The 23,148-nt window shown below is 47.2% G+C and overlaps 1 protein-coding gene across 5 annotated transcripts in view; it reads right to left on the reverse strand.

Moving 5' to 3' along the window:
- Positions 1–1,025: 1,025 nt before the first annotated feature.
- The window catches only part of CHERP (calcium homeostasis endoplasmic reticulum protein), a 1,035,077-nt gene continuing 1,012,954 nt past the window's right edge, over positions 1,026–23,148 (reverse strand). For all 5 annotated transcript variants that reach the window (XM_069649195.1, XM_069649194.1, XM_069649192.1 and 2 more), the window contains one exon: positions 1,026–3,174. In XM_069649195.1, the coding sequence (XP_069505296.1) occupies positions 3,137–3,174 (38 nt within the window). In that variant the 3' untranslated portion in view covers positions 1,026–3,136. The remainder of the gene's footprint in view (positions 3,175–23,148) is intronic.

A 23,148-nucleotide genomic window follows, 5' to 3' on the forward strand; every position in this document is an offset into this window, starting at 1 on the left:
CCATGACTAAATAATTGTGGCCGTTTACTTTGACTTACCCCATACAGTGTAATTGTTTGTATATACAAACTGGCACTACAGTTTCCACTCCTTACCACTGTAAATACTAGTTATTATGGTAGTCCATTTTCAATGGTACATGATTTATTGATGACATACTGATGAGGCTGAGTGAGCTCTTCTAGGTTTCCAATGTGTGACTTGCAGTTTGAGCAGGTATCTCAGCAGAGGGCTAAATCTACTTAGCTAACTGACTAATGCGTTCACTAGCCAAAATAAAAAATTCAATATCCTGCGATCATCAACAATTACCAATGGTCTTTCAATGCAGGGAAAATATTGACTCACTACTATGTGACTGGCACTCATGTACAACCATATCATTTTCAAAATATTACATGTTATAAATACTACACTGTTCACATCCTTGACCAAAGCAATAGGCCATATTGCCCCAAAGTCATATTTCTGGTGTATTGGCCATCATGCATCTCATACTGTCTAGGATGATTGCAGAGGAGGGTCAGCCGGTCCCTGGTACCAGAATGCCATTCGACTAGACCTTGGACAAGTTTTAGTTAGGACAGATAGGTAGGTTATCAGAATCCATAGATGTGCAAGAAACAATTCGTTCTAATGAACTTCCATTGAGATGGTTTCATTTTGTGGTCATTCTTAGCATAGGATTATAATGGACTGTTTGACAACACCAGACTTTCCTCCGTGTCAGTATTGCGAGAAAAGGAAAGCTCTGATCGCATTCTCTTCAGATTGGAGTAGAGTATCCATTATAAACCCATCAAGAGCCATTCATGTATAATAGTTTGGGGCAATGGTTGCACGTACAGGACATTCGATGTGTGCCTGGTGTCCTGCTACACAGCATCAGAAGATTCAGAACCAGTAGCACACAAGAAATAGAAGAGGGAGGAAGATCAGTCCCTGTGATCAGTGTCAGCAGTTTGTAAACATGCCTCAAAGATGCCCCATTCCATTCATAAGTAGTTAAAAGAAAACAAGATGCATTTTCTTTACAAAAGAGTTTGTATTTGAATCAGACAATAAAATTCACAGAGAAGTCTAACATACACAAATACGACTGGTTTTAGTTCTTATGCTGATCCACAACACATCTGGCTCACAGCTTCACAGCTACAAATAAGGCCAAAGGGAAATTCATTCTTTTTGTTTGCGTATAAATTCCTGCTTCAACTCCTTCTAAAAAAAGAAAAAGTTTAAGCTGCAGACATACAAAGGCATGAGCATACAGAGCAGTAAAGTAATGCTACAATACTGATGTGAAAGGAATATTGAACTAAAATGCTTCTCGCTCCATATCCAAGATTTTCAGTAAGATTGTGCACTCTTAACCCCGAAAAGAGGTACTGTGTCACTATACAAAGCTGGCAACAGATTCATCTCTATACAAACTGTATTAAGGAAGCACCACTGTAGATCCTGTACAACTTCAAGGTCAGTTTGGAGCATACAACTTACACATATGGCGTACACTTTACTCAATACAATGTAGGGGAGCATTGATGTTTTGCATGCATCTTTTCTTTCTTAACCAAAATGGACAGTCATGTCAAGCAACCGGCAGTCTGCCCCATTGCCTGCTCTTGACATGTGGAAAAAAAAAGTTAAATAAATAGCACTAACCAATATAGATAATGGGAGCACTGTTGCAAAACGTCTTTTAAAATTAATGTACATTTTCTGAAGTAGCTGAGGTCCTTAGTGCAACCATGATTTAAAATAGGGCCCTGGCACAATGGAAGGCAGAGGTACGGAACACTGTCACTGCGTGATTCAACATGAGGGACTGGATGCATGCTCCAAAGGAAGTCCCAATATGTCCAGGTTTCAGACTTTGAATGAACCTTTAACAGTCTATGAAGACTAACAATAATACAGGGAGAAGCAGCACAAAGCAGCCCGAAAATATAAATAATGAATCTATAGAAGAAGGCAGTTGCTGCACAAGATGCCAACTCCAACAAAGAATTGCTCCTACACTTCAGGTCCTCTGCAATGAATGTGCTTAAAGATATTTTAACTGTAAGATAGCATAAGCTCACAAAGCCACTCCAGGCTGTTGGGTCTCAATTGACTCCGAGATGTTGTGGAACTTAGCTGAGCAGCTGCAGTTGTGGATCGGCTGCCTTGGGTTTTGAAGACGTTGACTTGGTGCTACAGTTCATTTCTCCCAACGCAAACATGGGGCAGCAGGTCAATAAAGAAAGCAGTCTTCCAATACAGGAAATGAGTTTGGCAAAACAACAATCCCATTCTCCTGTGAATCCTGTTCCCAAAAACCAGTTACATTGATGAAGACATCGGATGAGGATGCAATAACGCAAGTCAAGTTGTCATTGTGAAACATTTATAGATTAGAGAAGGTGGTGCAATTATAGTTAAAACAAATAAAGCTTCACTGTACAACATTAATGTAGAAGGAGCAAGTGGGCAGAAATGTTAATTAAAAAAGGGTTGTCTTCCTTTCGACTTAGTTTTTACAAAAGTTGTGTGTGATACCTCATAGGAGATGACTAGTCAAGACCCCCCGCTCACAGGTTTATGGATTCACTTTATATTATTTTGACTGGAAAAATTCAGCCAGGGAAATTGCTTTACAAATGAAAGGAGAGCAATAGACTTCACATTCAGAAATCGGTTCCATTGTTGGGACTTAGGGGGTGTGGTCTGGTCCTTACTCCAAAACCCATAAAAACATTTTTTTGTACATTTTTTTAATCCCCCTCCTCTGTAAGGGAAATTCTGCAATAATATATAAAAGGGACTTTACTTTCAAAAGGTGGCAAGGCCAAACATAAGACACCAATTAGTGTTTAAAAGAAAAGGTCAATGGGAAACAAGCTGATCCCACAGAGATCTCTTGTCTGTTCTACAAGTCTTGTACCAGAGGCAGATAAACTACTGAAATTAAAATAAAAAGCACAATCCTATACAGAGGCTTGCCTCCACTAGAAATGGGCACTTTTACAAGTATTAGAAAGGGGGGAAAAGATGATATATACACAAATTGGTGTAAACTGAATGTAGCCACTCCGGTCCAAAATTCGGGTGTACAAGGGGCGCTCAATGATAAATGTACAGCTGATGTGTTAGGTCCTCATTCTTGGGGTTCAGGCTCCAGGGGTTCACGCTGAGCTGAAGAAAAGAGATAGGAAAAGTAAAGTATTAGACGAATACGGTAAATCCCCCTTAACTGGAATGTTTCATGTACAGATATTATTGAGCCTCTATTTGAATGTTTTTCACAATCAAGGTGGCGTTGAAGGTTATATTTTTATTAAAATATCTCACACCAGTGTTGGCTTTACCAATTAATCTTTAGGCAATACAAGAAAAAATAATATGGTGAGGAAGGATAGCCCAAGTGCAACGAGTGTGTCTTGGAAGTAAGCACATGCAGCACCACAGGCTGGTATAAAGTGCATTATAAATAAACAACGAAATAAATAAATGGAGGGCACACCCAAAAGGGTAACTGGATCGTCCCTTTGTTCCCTCCAAAATCACAGAATTCATTTCATCTATCACAGCAGGATGAAAAGATGCAACTGCCCTGCTTGGATATGACCATGCCCTCTGCAAGTTGCAGAGACTATTGCAATAGGCATGCCCTAGAGAGCTTTGCTTTGTAAAATGGCTTGCGAGAGGTCAGACTTTCAAAGGAATACGTGCACTGCTTAAAGTAGTGCTCCACTGAAAGGAGTCTTGCCTTTCAAAATGCCCCTACTGGGTCATGATCATTTTTACAAACTTATTGGGTCCCACTTTGAGATGACTTGCGTTTAATTTTTCAAACAGATTATGTAAAACTGTTGTATGAGAAACTTGCTCCTGTTTAAAATGCTAAGATTGAAAAATGTTTTTGAAGGGGCCCTACTGTATCTGTCCCAATCCCTCAAGTATTGCTCTGTAGATAAGGTGGGTCCCCGAAATCTGCATTCCATCTTTCGGCAGACAATGGAGTTTAAAGGGAAGATTGTTTTCCCATTGTTTTCTATGCTAAAGGAATGTCAAGCATTGTGGTCTCTGGCTGCTCATTTTATTCTGTTTACAATATCTGATGTAGATGCCATTGGGACTTGTGAAAGCTAATGCATTATTTCATTTTAGCATAATTGTTAAGGGGTTTTCTAAAGTACACCCAATAGGACATTATAAAACTCATTCTACTTGGCAATACAGAACTCCAGCTTCTAGTATAGGCCTTTACCACGGAAGGTAAGGGTACTTATGGCAGTGCAGACTGACTCATCTTGGGAGAGAGCTGTAGGAAGGCACACAGAACTTGTTGCATGTATGTAGTCCAAAGCAACACATTTAACACTCTGGAGTTATATACACAATTATTTATTGTATATGTACACACAGGCAAAGCGAATTATTCAGAAAGGTAAGCACTATTTATACGCAAACACAGTAGAAAACCAATTCAATACATCTGGCTAGAATGGCGGTATGCAATTCAATGTTAAGCATAAACCACTTTGTAGAATATTCTGTTTCAGGAAAAAAAAAGAAGTTACAAGACAAATAGAAGCAGGTAAGCACTTTTCAACACTTGTAAGACTTTCTTTAGAGAGGCATTGGGCTTTAGCAGTCCTCCCCTATCTTGGTATGAGATTGTCTCAGGGTCAGAGTGGGACACTGGGCATCAGTGGCTTGTTGTAGGCAGAACAGGTTAAGGCACAAGCTGTAGAAAAGTTAGAGTTCCTGAGGATTCTTATGTAACAATTAAGTACTAAGCTTTTTGTAGGTGAAACGGTTCAGGGATTTCGTAGAAGGCCTCCTGAATGCACAACAGCGTTAGGCCCCGTTGAACATGTATAGGCGAACAACCAAACACACAAATAACCACCTCAGCAACACAGGAACGGCAGAACAACTCTGGGTAAGTATTACCTCGAGTCTTACAGTACCTCAGCAGTGAACATGATGATGCAGACGGGTGCCCTCAGGATGCAGCAGCTATAGGACCCGGTAACCAAATTCTTGGGTGGTCTGATGAAAGAAAGGGAACAAATTGATTTTGAGGCAGCAGTCTAGTGGAAAGGTTTCCAGCAAATGATTCTTCGTGGCTTCCCGTGGCTCTGATTTTGGTGCCCTTTTCAAGACACCAGATGAAGAATGGTTACTGCCCGGTTGATTTGTCTCACTTTCTCAGTCCAACACCCTTATGAGGGGACTTCAAGGAGTGGAATATTGCCTCTCGAGGTCCGGAAGGAGTCCACCAAAGTTCCAGGAGGATTCAATCTTCTGAAAACTATGCACTGCACGATGGATGCAGGTCCCAGGGTATTGGCGGTTTGCAGCCCAGGAAGGTTGCAGGTCATCGTAGGATGGCTCAAATTGCAGGTCTTCTCAAGGCTGATTGTTCCCACCAGCCCAAGGAAGGATTTTTCCTCTTCGCATGGAAGAAAGGGACAGTACAGCAGCCTTCACTCATGCCACATTCAAACTTTGGGGGGTGAGTGTCCTTTTAGGACAGCCAGCTTCCCAGTTGGAAATAGTTCCAGGCAGGCATTCCAGAAGCCAGACCAGCAGAGTTTTGGGATCCTCCTCTGCTTCCTGTCCTAACACCTAACAGACATTCTGGAGTCTTGGCGGGCTTCACAAAGGATTCCCGCCGAAGACCAATGTCAAACCAGAACCTCCCCCATCCAGCATGGCAGAAGTTGCACCAAGAAAGGACAAGCAAAGAAGAAATGGAGAAAAAAATAATACAGTAACCATTTTGGGTCAATGGTGACCCTTCTGTGCATTCCGAGCACAGCCTATGAGTAAAAACGGCACAAGTCAGTAGAACACGTCCACTGCCACCATCCATTCAGGTATGCTTGTTACTGTAACAAATGTTACAGGAGCAGTGAGAAAGGGGATGCAGTGTTGCCCCTCAGAGCTCCACATAAGGTGGTGTGTACTGATCTCACAATATGAAATGTAGAAAGGATACAAAGTATCCCTCTACCCCTGGGAAGTCTTCTTACAATGGAGATAAAATAAAGTGGGACGCCCAAAGGGGCTCCCCAACAACACTGCACAGAAAATGCTGTGCTGCAAAAGTAAAATACAGATGCCTAAAAAGTAGGAGGAAAGCAGGACTCCAAAAATAAAAGTATGGACGGACACAAACATGGCTCCAATAGCTAGAGTAAAAGAATGGGTGAGTGGGGAAAAAGGTTCCTACTCACCCAGCTACATAGACAGAAAAGTCACACGTCCAGCAGAAAATGCTGGGGTCTCGTGAAGGATATTTAGCATACAAATGAATAATCTACCTAACAATATTTTCAGTTAGTCTAACAAAAGGAATCAACAATTAGATGTTGTGTCATTGAAAACCAACATTTTGTAAGTATATAGTGGAAAACTCATTAATGCATCACAAGTGCTTCTATTTTTAGTGATGTACCTATTCTTTCCAATGTCTGAGATAGACCAGATTCTGGAACTGGCCTTCTTGGTACATGCCTCTAATATGTTGATACATAAGGCACTCAGTCCTATACAAAAAAACAAATGAATGACTGTACTGCCACTGAAATTCACTAAAAGTTGGAACATCTGTAGAAAGTGTCTGGCTCCCTTAAAATCCAAACTTTGGGGTATAAAGGGTAGTTAGCTGAACTGTCGATGAAACATTAGGTTGTGAAGGGAATGTACTGATCTTTTTCATAACATAGCTGAATGGCAAGGAGTTTTCTAACAGTCCACTAATATGAACTGGGCATAGTTTGGGATATGTCGATTTGGCAGCTTTGGAGATGGTGCCCCGCTCTTACGATCATCCGTACAGGGTATGTTCAGGTATCATTGTTACATACATGTTAGTAAAAGTAGAATAAAAGTAAAATCATTTGACCTTCCAGCCCCTTCAGGTAGACTTCTAAGCTACAAATGTGACACTAAACCAGAAAAGCAGTAGTTGCTTTAATCATTTTGAAATGGGGCTGACCATGAAGACATTCTTTCATATATCACAGAGCCCCCCAGACCCAAGTGTTCTAATTACACAGTTAGCAGGTGTAGTATCAATTATGTTTATTTTCATGTACTTATACTGAAACAAATTCTTTACATGTGGCTCTGTTTTCACCGTAATCCAAACTCGTGAAACGTCTTGACAACAGAACAGCTCATCAGAATATTCTTTGCAAAATAATTTTAAAAAATCACAGGGAAGTGTAACACGTATGCGCAGGCTTAAACGAAGCTCTGCCTCCCTTATGCGCCTGTCGGTTCTACGCAACTCATTTTATTTTGTTGCTCGCAGCTGTAGAGTTTGTTAATGCATTGTTTTGGGATGGAGCCATCTTTCACTGATTTACTCACCAGAATTCCCTTTCCTTTCTATCCCTCAACAGACCATGTTCAGATTTGGTGCCAATGTAGAAGAAGAGAGTAAAAACATCAAGGGATTGCACGTGATTTTATAGGCTGCCACCGGTACCAGATGATTTCTTCTTTTTTAGACAATTTCGTTGAACAAGGGTTCTTCAAGCCACATTCAGTTACCAGCTGCAGTTTCTTCTATTAGAATGATTTGCCTAGACTTGGAGTTATGTTATGTTACGGACACTTCTATCTCACGCACACTGCCACTGGCATTTGCATGATCTCCAGGGGTTCAGGAGGATTTGAAAAGAAAGGTGGGTGCTTAGGTTATTGTGAAGAGAGAGAATGCTAGAAAGATTTTCTGTTGTGTTGATGCGTGCAGCTTGGAAGTACTAGGTTACGGTGTGCAACTGTGTGCCCACGTGTTTTGTGTCGAAAATGTAGAGGCAATTGTGTCCAGAAGGGAGCCTTGTGTGACCGTGGGTGCTACAATACATTTGTGGGGGGCGGTCAGGAAGATAGATTCTTACCTTGATTACAACGTTTCTATGTTCTCTGGACAACTTTCTGGGGCCCCTAATCTCCCTGTCCCTTTAATCATCTGATGTGCCTTTCTATGCCCATCAGGGCAGGTGAGCTTTATAAGTCCCTGATGTCTGTCCAGGGTGATTCTATTACCCTTCAAATACTTTGGGAGCAGGCTGTTTGCACCCCTGATGAATTAACAACTAAATTATAGATGCCATCATTTCCACCACATTAGTTGCACAACTCACCAGTATAGGGAACATTGGGTGTTTTAAGCCGTACTACCACCCATTTTGTTTTGAGCCATTCCTGTGTGTGTATATGAGAGTCAGGCCTAAAACGGCCATTCTGCTGACATGAACTTCCCTGAGCCCCCAGCCCTGCACCATTTAGAGTGGCAACACTGGCAAACGGCATTATCCAGATGTTCTGCTTTATGCACGTCTAATAAACAATCTGTGTGGGTGGCCAAGAGTGTTTGGAGGTTTTTAGAGACCGCTTGATTGTGTGGCCGCAAAACCATTGCCTGTCTGCTTTGTTTGTGATTTGAGGGTTGGTTTATGCCAGCCGGAGTGAATCAATTTATCAAGGTAAGACTGTCCATTCCTCCGATTACGAGCTGAACTGCTGGAGACCTGCTGTGAAGATGGGTTGCTCCAGCTGACGAATACCTGGCTAGGTCACATTGACTGCACGCTAGCTCCTTTGTCCTTGCCCTGATTCTTCCAAAGCAGCATGAATCCAATCCTGGGCTGTTCCTCATCCTCCCAGAAGTCCCCCTTGATGTCTGAAGCGAATGCCCCTTTTTGGGACTGTTCCCTGGCTGCTGCTGTGCTGCCTCCCTGTGAAATCCTCATGAATGGACAATGCGCCTCCAGTGGAGTCTCTCACTAGTCTGGATGAACAGTGGGCCCAGTACACTTCAGCTCTATCTTGGGCCATCCTTGACAGACAGCAACCATAGCTAGTGTAGTGGGACGGTTCTTTATTGGCTGGCTGCCCCCTCTTGGCTTTTGAGTGAACAGGATCCCCCTGGGTGGGTTAATCCATCTTTTTGGCGCCTTCATAATCGCTGCAGATTAATCTGCCAGATGGGTCATCCTCCTAAACACAGATAATTTTGTTCATTCGTCAGGGCCGTAGCTGGTGAAATGTTCAGGTCCCTGGGTACCAGATGCCCTTCCCAGACTTGTAAAAGAAGCTCTGTTCTTGCCCGGTTTTTCTGCCATTTCAGAGGGAAATTCATAGTGACTGGCACTGCGAGTAGTAATATATTTGGAATCTTGAGAGGTTCCCTGGGTAAAGTAGTTGTGGTATTGTGCACCACCCACCCCTACTCTTTATTGCCATGAACTTGCATTGGTCTTGAAATACTTTTTGTAATCCATCATTCTTTGTCTGGGTCTTGAAACCGGGTGACAGAACTCTTCAAGGTGGCGTTACCTGCGGGTTGTTGCTTCTTTGGCCGCACCAAGGGGTAGAACTGATACACACTTTACCCAAAAACCACTGCGTGCATGTGGAATTTATGAAAGTTTTCCCAGTTAGGAAATAATGGGACAAACTTTTGAATGTATGAAAGTGACTGAAAGGGGTACTCTGCTGACTTCAGACTTTCTTCGTGAGTCCCCAAAGGGCCCCATGATCTTCCAACCAAAGGCGGGATTAGTATTAACCTGTGATTGATTAGGACATTAAATTAAATATATAATTGCATCTACTCCATACCCACAGAATACAATGGCGTTACAGTAACCACTTGTGGCTAAAGTGTTTCTATTTAAATCCAGAGGTGAACAGGTTACAGCACAAGTCCAGTACTGTTTGACTAATTTGTACCCAATACTTGGTGGCCCTATGGGCATCGTTTGGACTGTTCACTCCCTCCATGTATTACACTTATACACGGGAGTTACTTATTGGTTATCCCTTTCACAGTCTACTAGAGATTGTGTGGAACACCATCAGTTTATGTATTGGCATTATGTATTCCGAACATGACTGATGAATTTTGCTGATGTCTAGGGATCTCTTTCCTCTTCACCTTTTGCCTTTTTCCATCATAATACATATGGTTTGCCACCAGGTATAAGGCATACACATTAAACTTGAGGGGTATAAATGGTCTATCCGAAGGCCTTTTTATTGTTTTTATATCTACACAGTTTTTAGTGTGCGTTTGTGTTCCAAACCTAAAGTATTTGACCCAAGAGTTGTTTAAAGCCTATTTTTTTAAAAGAGTAATTTTTAGCATACCTCCGAAGTATAATTTCTTGTTTTCTCCAAGAATAAGTGGTAGAAAGTGGTCGTCCGTAGTGGACTGTGCTGCAGAACACTACAAAGGCCCAGACACTGCACACAGCGTGGCACGGATAAGTGGTCTGCCATGGTGGACTACATTTTTTCCCATCTCTATTGCTGGAGTAGGTGCCTCTGTGAGACTCACTGCTGCCGATCACTACAAAGGCTCAGACACTGCCTGGAGCTGATAAGTGGTGGAAAGTGGTCTGCCGTAGTCTGCTGTGAGAGCCGGTGAGGTATGGTCATACTATTCTTGAACAGCGCTTTCCAGCATTTAACAGCAGTTACAGTAAGAGATCAGTCTCACATTTGCTCCTGCAGGTGAATTTAAAGCATCCAAGTCTGTTAGTTTTTCAATTCCTTAATCACTTATCGATCAATTCACTAAAGTAGTTAAGCATTCATGCACTAATGCATCCATGCACTCAACGCTCCAAGTACTTCAGAAATTCAAGCAGTGAAGCATTTAAGTAGCATTGGTCTATGCTAAGGCCTTTTTGTTTTTATATCCACACAGTTTTTACTGTGCGTTTGTGTTCCAAACCTGAAGTACTCATTTGACTTAACAGTTTAAAGAGTATTTCTAAAAGAGTATTTCTCAGTATATGTTTGAAATGTACTTTCTTGGTTTCTCTATTGGGACTAGCTGTACCCATTCACCAGACCTCTGCATTACCTTGAGTAAAGTCGGGACTGCTGCGACATTGCTACCCCAGTAAGAGTGAATTTGGTTGATATTGAGGTTGGAATTCGGACTTACCATTAGGATATTGTTTTACACCCCTCACCAGAGGGTTGTGGAAAAATCTGATAATCGTCAGACTCTCGAAGTGGTGAATATGGCTGATCAGTCAAGGCTATACTCCCAAGAGTGGAGCAGGTGGTGGAGAAGAGGTACATGAGAACATCCAGTAACACAAATAATGAAATGTTCACACTATAGATACATAAAAATGTACTCCTTAGCAGAAATGGGAAGCAGCATATTACAGATAGTTAGCTTTTCAGGATTAAAGGTTATTTTAAAAGTGGTGATGTCCGCATAAATTACTGGAAAGTTCAAGAGTTCAGTCTTGAGCCCCTAAAACTGGATTTAGAGATTTCAGAAGTTGTGAAAACCCCAAGGTACACCTGTCAAATTAATGGCAGAGTCAGCACATTGCAGTTCTTACCTTTTGCCTACTGGTTTCCTACGAATTAAATTATTTTCAAGAGACAATTCCCAACTTCATATCTCACACTGGCGATAAAATTAATTTTAAAGCTGTGGTGCAGTTGTGTAGATGGGGGTATGTTACAGGAAGCGGGCCCACAGCCAAGAATGAATGTGACTGGACCCTTTATGCGTATCGTTGGACTGAATAAAGAAGCTGAAACTGGGAATTGGTGTAGCCGCTTTGTAACCCAGATTGCAGCCTGGGTGAAAAAAGCAGTGCACGATGGGTGGCTCAGACTCCAAAGCAGTGGAGATGAGTCTGCAATAGCAGATCTTGGACGCGTCCTACTTTAAGCCTTTGCAGGAGCGTTTGGGTCCAGGAGAGAAAGCATGCAAGCACTTTGAAGTGCTAGATCAATGTGCTAAGGGAGCACCTGTGTGGTGAAGTCCGGAGCATGCAGGTCCCAGCAACACTTTCTGATTGTAGAGTTCATGAGCAGATGCAGAGCCTTCAGCTTGCTTGGATAATTTCCTTTTCCAGCTGCTTCAGGAAAGGTCCCAGTGCTGGGAAGGATTTCTCTGTTGGCAAATTTCCCTCCATAGTTCTATTGCCCCCAAACGTTTTGCTTTTGTTTTTTAACCTGTCCTGAATTTTTACAGGGAAGTGAAGCCATCAGCTTCCCTACCCAGGCCTTTTGCTCATTTTGATATCGGGAAACTGATCAGTCCTTCAGACTATCAGTACTGGGAAACTGTTTCCCTTTTTACATTTACACTTTTGTAACTTTGCCCACAGAACCTTACAATGGGGATACTTTTCGATCACACGAGCTTTTAACACTTGGGATATTTGGTTACTCCTTATATGTGCCTAAAGACAAACTGGTGGCAGCTATTATGTGTGGCTCAGGAAGTGGGTGGGACTTTCTGGTCCCACTCCACATGCGTGTTATCATTGAGCCTATGTGTGGGGCATGTGTGAAAATAATACTGGTCTGATTAAAATTGCATGTAATTAAACCGCTAACAAAGTAGAACAGAACGCACGTTGCACTTTCATTGGATCTGCCTATTTGTTAGCCACTCCATTTCATAGGTTCACCCACGGCGCGCACCCGGATGACGGCATCGGGTGGTGCCATAGGCATTAACTGGACCGCGCAAGCCTTGTCCTGCTCTCCCTTCGGTGACAGCAGAACGCTAATTTACCACAAAAAGCTAAAACGTTTGCTGCACTTTTGATGTAGTATTTTATTGTGTCTTGTATAGTGTTTTAGCCAGATATTTTTGTTGGGGAGTGGGATACAAAACAGCATCGATGTAATTAATCTGCAAACATTCCGGAACGGAACGCATGTTGCACTTCCATTGGGATCTGCTTAGGAGGTAGCAATTCCATTTTTAATTTTTTAAAATTTTGTTTATAGGGCGCCAGAGCCCGCAGGCATCAGGGCCCACAAACACCGGAAACAGAACAAAAAAGACTGGACAGGTGACCAAGAGAGTCAGAAGCGGGGCGGTTCTATTTGAGGGAGGCATGGCTGAAGAGGGCATTAGTTGAAACGTCTTCAATCTCCAGCGAAATGATTGCATTCCTTTACCAGCCTGAGCTCCAAAGGCAAGACATTGCAGATTTTCACAGCCTTGAAGGGGGAAGGTTCTGCCTAGACAACTGGAGACGGCGAAATTAGGGATGTTGACCAGCGCCAAGGCAGAGGAGCGCAGCTTCCTTGGTGGCTCATAAAAGGATACCAGTTTTTTAATATAGACTGGGGCAGTACCATATAAAGCTCTATGGGCTAGAGAGGCAGCCTTAAATTCCAGCCGGGAGATCACAGGGAGCCAAAGGAGATCTTGCCGGCTATCAGAAATATGATCTCCTCTAGCTTTCTTTGAGATAATGTGAACTGCATTATTTCCCAGGTTCACGCATGGCGTGCACCCAGATTATGGCATCAGATGGCACCATAGGCCTAAACTGGCCTGCGTCAGCGCAAAGCGCTGATCCAAAGCCTGTTTCGGGCTGTTTGTGGCCTGGGGCGGCAGTCGGCAGGAAATGCTGATTAACCTGGGAAAATTTAATTTTGTAGAACGATCAGGGCAGTTTCCCTTTGGGTGTGTGGTTGTTTATGCTCCATAAAGCGAGGATGGGTGGTTATGATGGACGTACCCTGAAAATGTTTGACAATAATAAGGCCAAATGTGGCACTCGGAACACTAAACAAGATTCGAAATTTGGGGATATTTAAATCCACATCCGATGTTAAGAGAATATGCTCTGTAGAAAATAATTCAGCAATCTCAGCAGCATTAATGCTCGTTCTGATCATGCTCAAAGGGTGGAAGTGGCCAAGTTTGACTTATATAATTTAGATATGATCTTGATAACTGAAACATGGTTCACGGGTGTCATTTCACTACCTATTGGCCAGAGGATTCCTACATACAATTTATCAACCTATTTTGAGGCCCTATAGTGGACAGACGAGTCTCAGGTGGGGCAGTTATTGGGTTATCACCCACTTCATCAGTTAAGGTCATTCTGGGCTACAGACCTCTGGGCCCAGCCGGCAGTTTTTTGGAGTATTTGGACACCTTTCTAACTATTTCAGCAAGTAGATATAAGGAGTTACAATGCCTGGGAGATTGGGATATTTGGCTGGACAATGCCAACTGTTCAGACTCAAAAGAACTGTAACCACAGGGAATCATGGGCTTTTGTCATGGACCACTGCTCCAGCCCACGTAAAGGGTCATTTTCTGGATGTGTTATTGGCCAGAGGCAACCATGTATTAATGAAGAGGATTACCCTTATTCAATGGTCTGATCATTTTGCCCTACTCTTCTCCTTGATTAGCTTGGGGGGAGGCGGGGCGGGAAGAAGAGTTATACAAGATTGACTATATTGGGCTGGAAAATTAGAGACCTGGTCAATATCCCAGGAGGCAGTGAAAGAAAATGTAGACGCCGTCGATGCTTCACTCTCTAGTGAAGAATTTGTCTCTACATGTAGCACAACTCTGGATATTATATGCTCCAAATATGCCCCTCCTAAACTCAAGAATAAAACAATTTCTAGAAGTGGAGGGAAAATAGATCTGAGGACGCTAGGAGGGCTACAATAGCATTGAAAATCAATAATCAAGCCATTTTTAAGGACAAGGAGGATTATAATCACAATGAAATGTGCGCTGCAAGTAATCAGCCAAGAGAATTATTCTCAGTGATAACCAGGGTGTGTCAGCCAAGTTGTACTGTGTCATCACTTGAACCTTCACATATTCAGGCAAATGTTTATGTATTTTTTTAAAGATAAAATAAAAATGGATTTAAGAGAGTATTGTGGCAAAGGTTCAAGAGGGTCCTGTGTGTCCCTCCTCCTCTGATGGTTTGGCTCTGATCTCTCTACCAGGTGTTCTGAAAGCAGAGATTCAAAAGGACTGTGCTCTATTCAACTTCCAACTGGTCACAGAGGACCAAGTACAATCCCTTATTTAAAATCTTAAACCTACTAATGACTTCCTGTTTACCCTACCTGCCTGTACAGCTAGATGTTTAGCTCAAAGTCTTACCCCTTTCATGACTTCTTTTATAAACAAATAGTTAACTCAAGGGATTGCCGCCAAGGAGCTAAAAAAGACCATTATTATGCCACTACTGAAAAAACCTAATTTAGATCCAATGAATTTGAAGAATTATCGCCCTATAAATGGTCTCCCGTGGCCAGGGAAAATACTGGAGAAGGTGGTTACCTTCCAGCTACAAACATTTGTAGAAAAAGGAACAAGTTACTTACCTGTAACTGTTGTTCTCCAGCATGGGTCTGGCATGGATTCACATGCTCATGAATATTCCCCGTCGTCAGGCTGGGAATCCTCGGTAAAGAAAAAACCAGTATCAGTTTCGTTTCTGATCTGTCTTTCGTAGTAATAACCAATCACTGGTCTCTGCGTCATACTGACCACAGCCAATGACTGCCCTCTACATAAGCACCGCCTCTGGTAGCCATCTTCAGATTTGGAAGCACGTGAAGTTGCAGTATGACCAAGTGAAGAGCCGCAGAGTGGTAGGCGGGAGGGTTCGCATGTGAATCCATGCCAGACCCATGCTGGAGAACAACAGTTACAGGTAAGTAACTTGTTCCTTCTCCAGCATGGGGTCTGGCATGGATTCACATGCTCATGAATAAAGAATACATAGCAGTACACACATGCACAACCACGGGAGGTGGCAAAGGCTCAACATTAAGCATCACATCAACTCAACATTAAGCATCTTACCTCCTCACCAGGCTCACCTCAGGCGAACAGGTTGCGCAGCACTGCTTGGCCGACCCTGGACTCCTCCCTGGAATCCCGGTCGACGCAGTAGAATTTCGTGAAGGTGTGCGTCGACCTCCACGTAGCAGCCCTGCATATGTCCAGCAGGGGCACACCAGATAGGAACGCCGTGGTAGCTGCGATCGCTCTGGTGGAATGGGCTCTCGGACGGCCAGGCAGCGGTCGGTTTGCCAACCGGTGACAGTACATGATACAGCCGGAGAGCCATCTGGAGATGGAAGCCTTCGAGAGAGCCTTCCCCTGATTGACAGGTCCAAAGTTCACAAAGAGTTGTGACGTCTTCCGAAAACCTTTCGTGCGGTCCACGTAGAACTTCAGCGCTCTAGCTACATCCAGCGAGTGCAAAGTCCTCTCAGCCGGCGACGAAGGCGACGGGAAGAACACAGGTAACACCAAGGGTTCGTTGAGATGAAAGTCCGACGGTACCTTGGGCATGAAGGAGGGGTGCGTCCTGAGCACTACCCTCGTGTCGTGGAAAGTCAAGTACGGGGCCTTGCAGGAAAGGGCCTGGATCTCTCCCACTCGTCGTGCGGAGGTGATGGCCACGAGAAAAGCTGTTTTCCACGATAGAAACTTCAACGGGGCCGAGTGCAGAGGCTCGAACGGGGGTCCCATGAGTTTGGTCAGCACCACGTTGAGCTCCCACGCCGGGGCCGGAGCCTTCACCGGCGGGAACGATCTGAACAGTCCCTTCATGAACTCCTTCACCAGACGATGAGACCACAAGGACGTCCGGCCCGTGGTTCTGGTGTATCGGGAGATCGCAGCAAGATGAATCTTGATGGACGCGTGTGCCAGACCAGCTTTGGCCAGCGTCAGCAGGTACGGCAGCACTTGGGGAGCCGTAATCCGTAGAGGGTTAATCTTCTGTGCGTAGCACCAGACAGAGAACCTCTTCCATTTGTGTCCGTAGCATTTAAGAGTCGAGGACGCCCTGGCCTTTGCAAGAACCTCTCTGCAATCGGCCGGTATGTCGTATCCTCCAAACTCTAGCGCTGCAGGAGCCAGGCCTGCAAGTTCAGCGACTTCGGGTCGTGGTGGAGGATGGCGCCTCCTTCCCTGGAGAGTAGATCCGCGTCCGCCGGCAGCTTGATTGGCGGGGACGCCGACAAGTCCAGAAGGTCCGGGAACCATATCTGCCTCGGCCACGCAGGTGCGACGAGGATCATCCTGCACCGTGACCTCTTGAGCTGGTTGACGAGCCGGATTAGCAGAGGCAAGGGAGGGAACGCGTAGAGGAACAGGCCCTCCCAGGGGAACGAGAAAGCATCGCCCATGCTCCTCGTCTGGGGAAACCTGCTGGCGAACCTCCGGCACTTGGTGTTCGTCGCCGTCGCGAACAGGTCGATCTGGGGTGTGCCCCACCGTCGGAAGAGGCGATCCACCAGATCCTGCCGTAGTTCCCACTCGTGGCACGAGCGCAGCTCCCTGCTGAGTGAGTCGGCGATGGTGTTTTTTATCCCTGCCAGATGAAACGGCACCAGAAGAATCCCTTGGGCGACGGCCCAATGCCACAGGTCCTGCGCCTCCTTGGACAGCGCTGGGGACCTGGTTCCGCCCTGTTTCCTGATGTAAAACATGGTGGTGGTGTTGTCGGTGAAGATCCTCACCACCTTGCCCTTGAGGGACGGAAGGAAGGACCTGAGGGCCCAAAACACTGCACGGAGCTCCAGGACGTTGATATGCAGGGACTTCTCCGTCGGGAGCCAGAGTCCCCTTGCGTGCAGATTTTCGGTGTGCGCTCCCCACCCTTCTAGGGAGGCATCCGTGGTCACAGTCACCTGGTGGGCTGGGGTCTGGAAGTCCATGCCCGCCGTCAGATGCGCGCGGGTGCCCCACCACCGTATCGCTTGTCGGAAACTCTCGTCGAGCTTGATCCTTTCCTCGAAGCTGCCCGTCGTCTGGATCCAGCGCGCATCCAGGAACTCTTGCAACGGGCGCATCCGGAGCCTGCACATGGGAATGAGGTAGATGCAGGAAGACATCATCCCGAGGAGGGACTTGATGGACCTCACCTTGGCCGCGTCGGCCACCAACATCCGTTGCACCTTGCCCAAGATGGTCCTGGTCCTCTCCTCCGACGGGGAGGCCAGAAGGGACACTGTGTCGAGCCTCGCTCCCAGAAACAGTGCGACTTGCGCGGGCACCAGGTGGGATTTGGCGTAGTTCACGGAGAATCCCAGGTCCGTGAGGAGTTGGACGGTCCTTGCCGTGTGGACCACGGCGAGCTCCCTCGTCTTGGCGCGGATGAGCCAGTCGTCCAGGTAGTGGAAGTAGGCATCCTCCAAATCCAACGACGATAGGAAGTCTCCTTCCTCCAGCTGACCCAGGACGTGCTGGAGGGTGACCATCCGGAACTTCTGCGCCTTGATGAACTTGTTCAGGCGTCGCAGGTCCAGGATGGGGCGCCATCCTCCCGTCTTCTTCTTCACGAGGAAGTAACGCGAGTAGACTCCGGAGCCCCGAAGCCTCTTTGGGACGAGTTCGATGGCGCCCTTTCTGAGCATCGCCTTTACCTCCAGGAGAAGTTGAGGGACGTGAAGTTCTTTCCTGGCCACGGGGGGGACGCGCGGGCACCTTCTTTGAAACTCGAGCGCGTGGCCCCGGGCCAGGGCGTCCAGCACCCAACGGTCGGTGGAGATGGACTCCCACACGCTGACGAAGCCCGCCAGCCGGCCTCCCACCGGGGTGCTCCGGTGGGGGCCCGACCCCACGGCCGGTTCAATCCTGCTTGGACGCGGCCTTGCCGCCTTGGCCCCCTTGGCGACGACGGCGGGGGCCGCCAGACTTGCCTCGTCCTCTGTAGGCCTCTTGCGACGACGAGCGGGCCGCTTGACGGTAGGAAGCGAAACCGCCGCCGGAACCTTTGGAGGCGCCCTTGCCTCCGCCGCTCCGAAAGGGCGTCCGCCGTTGCTGCAGTACTCCAAGGGCCCGGGCCGTCTCAGTATCCGCCTTGATGGCCTGAAGGGAATCGTCCACTGTCTTCCCAAACAGGTTGTTCCCGTCGAAGGGCATGTCCAGGACCCTGGTCTGGACGTCCTGTCGAAAGTCCGTAGCCTTGAGCCATCCGCGACGTCGAAGGCAAACGCCGTTGCCCATCTGGCGGAACCCAGTGTCGGCGATGTCCGTCGCCACGGTGATGGCGTGGTCCGAGGCCACCTCACCTTCCTGCAGGATCTCAAGGGCCTCCGCCCTCTTGTCGTCCGGCAGAAAATCCAGCAGGGGAGCTATCTTGTACCAGAGTTCCCTGTCGTAGCGGGCCACGATAGCCAAGGCGTTGGCCGCTTTAATCGTCGTCGCCGCCGACGAGATGACTCTGCGTCCCATGGCATCCAATTTCTTTCCCTCGCCGTCCGGCGGGGAAGTCGACGTGGAGGCCGCACCCCCCCCCCGCTTTCTTCCTGGCTGCCGCGGAGACGACGGAGTCCGGGGTAGGCTGCGCCCGGAGGCATAGGGGGGCCGAGTCCGGGACCCGGTACTTTTTCTCGTACCGGTCTCTTTTCGCTGGCGTCGTGGAAGGGTTCTTGAGGAGGGAAAGGCCCTCATCCCAAATGTCGTCCAACAGAGGCACTGCGAGGACCGTCTTCCTCTTGGTCTCGCGTCGTTGGTAAAGGAAGCCTTCCTTTTTCTTCTCCTCAGGGCAGAGTTGGAAAAGCTCGGATGCCCTGGCGATCATTGAGTGGAACGATCCAATCTCGTCGGGCGGAGAAGCCCTGGTGGGAGGCGACGACGGAAAATCCTCGTCGTATGCCTCGTCGTCCGTACCCGTCGCTGCCGTGTCAGTCCCCGTATCATCCCCTCGGGTGGACGGGGAGGAGGGCTGGACGGGGCGCGACGGTTGAAAAGGAGGCGGTGGATGGATCCTTCTTTTCTTGGTAGGGGGGACACCAGAAGGTCCCGGTTCTGGATCCCCCGACGGGAGAGGTTCCTCCGTCGGTAACGGTAGTCTCGTCCTTATCTCGGAGCATAAGGACTGTATAGCCAACAAAATGGCCGCTGAGTTGTCTTGCGGCGCTGGCAGAGGGGAATCCGACGGGCGAGCAGGGGCCCCGTCGGTATCCTCGACGATGTCGTCGTCGTCACCTGCGTCGGGGCCCATTCCGACGGGCTGGTCTTGTTCCACGCCTAGGCCGTGGCTTAAGACCTCGATCAGTTCCTCTTCTGAGGTTGAGGCCGAATCTACGACGACGCCCTGCCCCCCCTTCTTCCCCACGGAGGGTTTCACGGGGGTCCTATCGATGGGCACGAAAGAAGACTCCCTCCGAGGAGGCAGGGAGATTCTGGGCCCCGAGGCCGCCACCACTGGTGCAGCCTCCACAGGCTGGGCCAGGGCCGCCGCGACCGTTTCGATAGAGGGCTTGGTCGAATGGATCAAGGCCTTCACCACCTTAGGTGCGCTCACCGCCTTATCCTTGAGGGAGGGGGCACTGCCACGCTCCTCCTCTGCCTTAGAGCTCGACCGGGGTCTCTCCAGGAGCTTCGCCGGGTGCTCGGCCTTCCTCTTACCCGACCCAGAGCGTTGGCTCGTGGTTGATGGTGCCGGGGAGGGTGCGCCCTGCCTGGCGCCCGTAGAGCCCGACCGTTCGGCGCTCCCGGTGCCAGCGGACTCGCGGTGCTTGGCCTTATGTTGGGCCCCCGTCGCCGGGGCGCCCTCAAAGGTCTTAGAAGACCGCTCAGATTTCTTCTTCTTCTCGCCAGACGGGCTCTTACCCTCCAGCCAGCTGGCGAGACGTTGATGGCGGTCCTTCATGGTCCGTTCCGACATGTTGCCGCAAAACGCACAGTCCTTCTCCACGTGCGTCTTGTCCCCATGAAGGCAGTAAAGGCAGAAAGAGTGTTCGTCCTCCTTGAAGACGTTCTGCAGCTGGCATCCAGGGCAGGCCCTGAACAGCTTTCCGGGCGTCGAGCTTCCCTTCTCCTGGGCCATCTCCGAGACCGGGCCTGAGAAGCTTCTGGAGTCCTCCGAAGTGTAGCTCGACGAAATCTTCACCCTTGAGGGGCACAGATGAATCCGACACGGGTCCCCGTTGATCGGATGTAGGATCGGTGGAGCTTGAGGCTCTTTTGACCGAAAGAATCGAAGTTTTTGTGAAAAAGCGCGAAAAAATAGCACTAACGCTCGAGAGCAATAGCACGAGGATCCCAACACATGAACGTGCGGTAAAAATCTGAAGATGGCTGCCAGAGGCGGTGCTTAGGTAGAGGGCAGTCATTGGCTGTGGTCAGTATGACGCAGAGACCAGTGATTGGTTATTACTACGAAAGACAGATCAGAAACGAAACTGATACTGGTTTTTTCTTTACCGAGGATTCCCAGCCTGACGACGGGGAATATTCATGAGCATGTGAATCCATGCCAGACCCCATGCTGGAGAAGAGTCGTTGCTGGATGGACTTCAATCAGGATTTCAGTCCAAGTTTGGGGCTGGGCAGCTTTGTTATCGATATGAGTTGTTGGAGGTTGCAGATAAAGAGGGACTATCACTGTTGGTGATGCTGGATTTGTCTGCGGCATTCACAATCTAGAGTAATAGGTAATTTCTTAACAGGCCATCAAGTGGTTTGGATCATTCCTGGCCAACATGTTAGATTTAGGGGTGATACCTCAGAACCTATTATGATGGGGTTTGGAGTTCAGCAAGGAACATCACCCTTGCTTTTTAATCTTTATATGCGACCGTAGATGATTATTGTGAGAAGTCATGGATTGAATTATCACTCAAATGCCGACGAAACGCAGATATACATTGAAATTGGCAACATGGAGGAAGCTTTCCTCAAGATTAGTGTCTGGAAGACAAATGAGTGGATGGCCAAAAACCAGCTCCTGCTGAATGCCTCAAAAACTGAGTGTATGCTGTTGGGCTATAAACTGTTGGCTGCTAAAGAATCCTTTGTTTCCGAGTATTCTTGGCAAAAAGCTACAATTTGCATCCAAGATTAAAAATGTAGGTTGACTTTGGCAAGATCATCTTGGAAGTGAGGCGCACATTCGGGCAAAGGTCCAGGCAGTCTTTTATTCACTGAGTATGTTCTGTCTGGTTTTACAGTTTATTCCCGACGAGGATCTTGCAATGGCGGTGGGGGCCTTTACAAATGCACACACAGACTACTGCAATAGCCTTTTGATGGGCATCCCTGCCAAACAAATGCATAGGATTAAAAAAGCCCAAAATGCGGCCGTAAGACTGGCCGGCGGTCTTTGTAAATCAGCTCATGTCTCTCCTCTCCGTTGAACATTGGACTGGTTGACAGTGGAAGACTACATCAGATTCAAAGTGGCATGTTTGATTTTTAAATGTTTAAATAGTTTGGCCCCATATTACTTGAGTAATAAAATGTGCTACTACCAATAAACAAGTTTGCTTCAATCTAAACACCTGCTGCTGCTAAGTGTTCCTCGATCAGTATGCGTCTCTAGAGGAGAGAGAAGATTTGCAGTCTTTGGCCCTAGAATCTGGAATCTGGAATAGTATCCCTAGAGAGATCAGAGCCTCCGAGACGCTTTTGCAGTTTTGCAAGGCTCTTAAGAGCTTCCTGTTTAAATAGTAGATGTGTGGTCCTTGGGTGGACTTTTGTCCCCCTTTTTTTTCAAATATTTGGTGGCACTTCTTTTTATGCTACTTGGTTAATGGTTCTTGGGTACCACCTGCACCGTTATAAGGATAAGTCCGTCCAGAGCGCGTTACTAATACTAAAATCAAATCAAACCTGATTGGAAAACTATTGGCCATTTGAATGGTGCAGATTCTTACCATTGGTGGTCTTGGACTTGCTTCCACGCTGGAATTTGGATAGGACTCCTCCTGCAACTACTTCTTAAGATCAGTGTTCGAGCCAAGAATTCCTTGAAGAACAGCCAACTGAAGTTCCGAAGAGGCCCAGCATCCACTTCCTGCATCTGACCCAGTGAAGCCCGGTTGGACTACCTGATCTGCGAAGGCTCTGTGCGGTGCTTCAACCCCTGGACTGGTGAGGGGGAACAACCAGTCGCAACATGTTTGAGGATCCGGCCATCCTGACCCATCGGAAGTATCGCTGGACCACCCAGGACTGGCAATCTTTCCAGTGTGCTAGCTCGCTAAAACCATTGTTCCACATTTGCAGCGGAAATCGTGGTGCTCGCCAGCTTGTGGTATAAGTCGCGTTCCTGCCAAAGTTCAGCCTCCCAGCTTCAAGTGAGGCTGCTCTGGAAGGACTTCTACAACCGAGACTGAAAGGACGCATGCCCTTGTTTGTGTGCGCTGGCCGATGCTGGAGCTCGCCTTCCCCCATTCTGTGAAGTGTCCTGAAGAAGGCTGCATCGGTGCCTTCAGCATTTCTCCATTGCCAAGGGTTGCACTCTGCTCCTGGACCAGACCCGAAGAATCCTTGCACCCGCAGCTCCTGGCCACCTCTCACCAGAAGCAACGGCAGAAAACCCAACCTCCAGAGCCACCCAGTCGACCCAT

This window comes from Ambystoma mexicanum, chromosome 1p (genome assembly GCF_040938575.1).
Source record: "Ambystoma mexicanum isolate Mex_15411 chromosome 1p, UKY_AmexF1_1, whole genome shotgun sequence".
Taxonomy (NCBI): Eukaryota; Metazoa; Chordata; class Amphibia; order Caudata; family Ambystomatidae; genus Ambystoma; species Ambystoma mexicanum.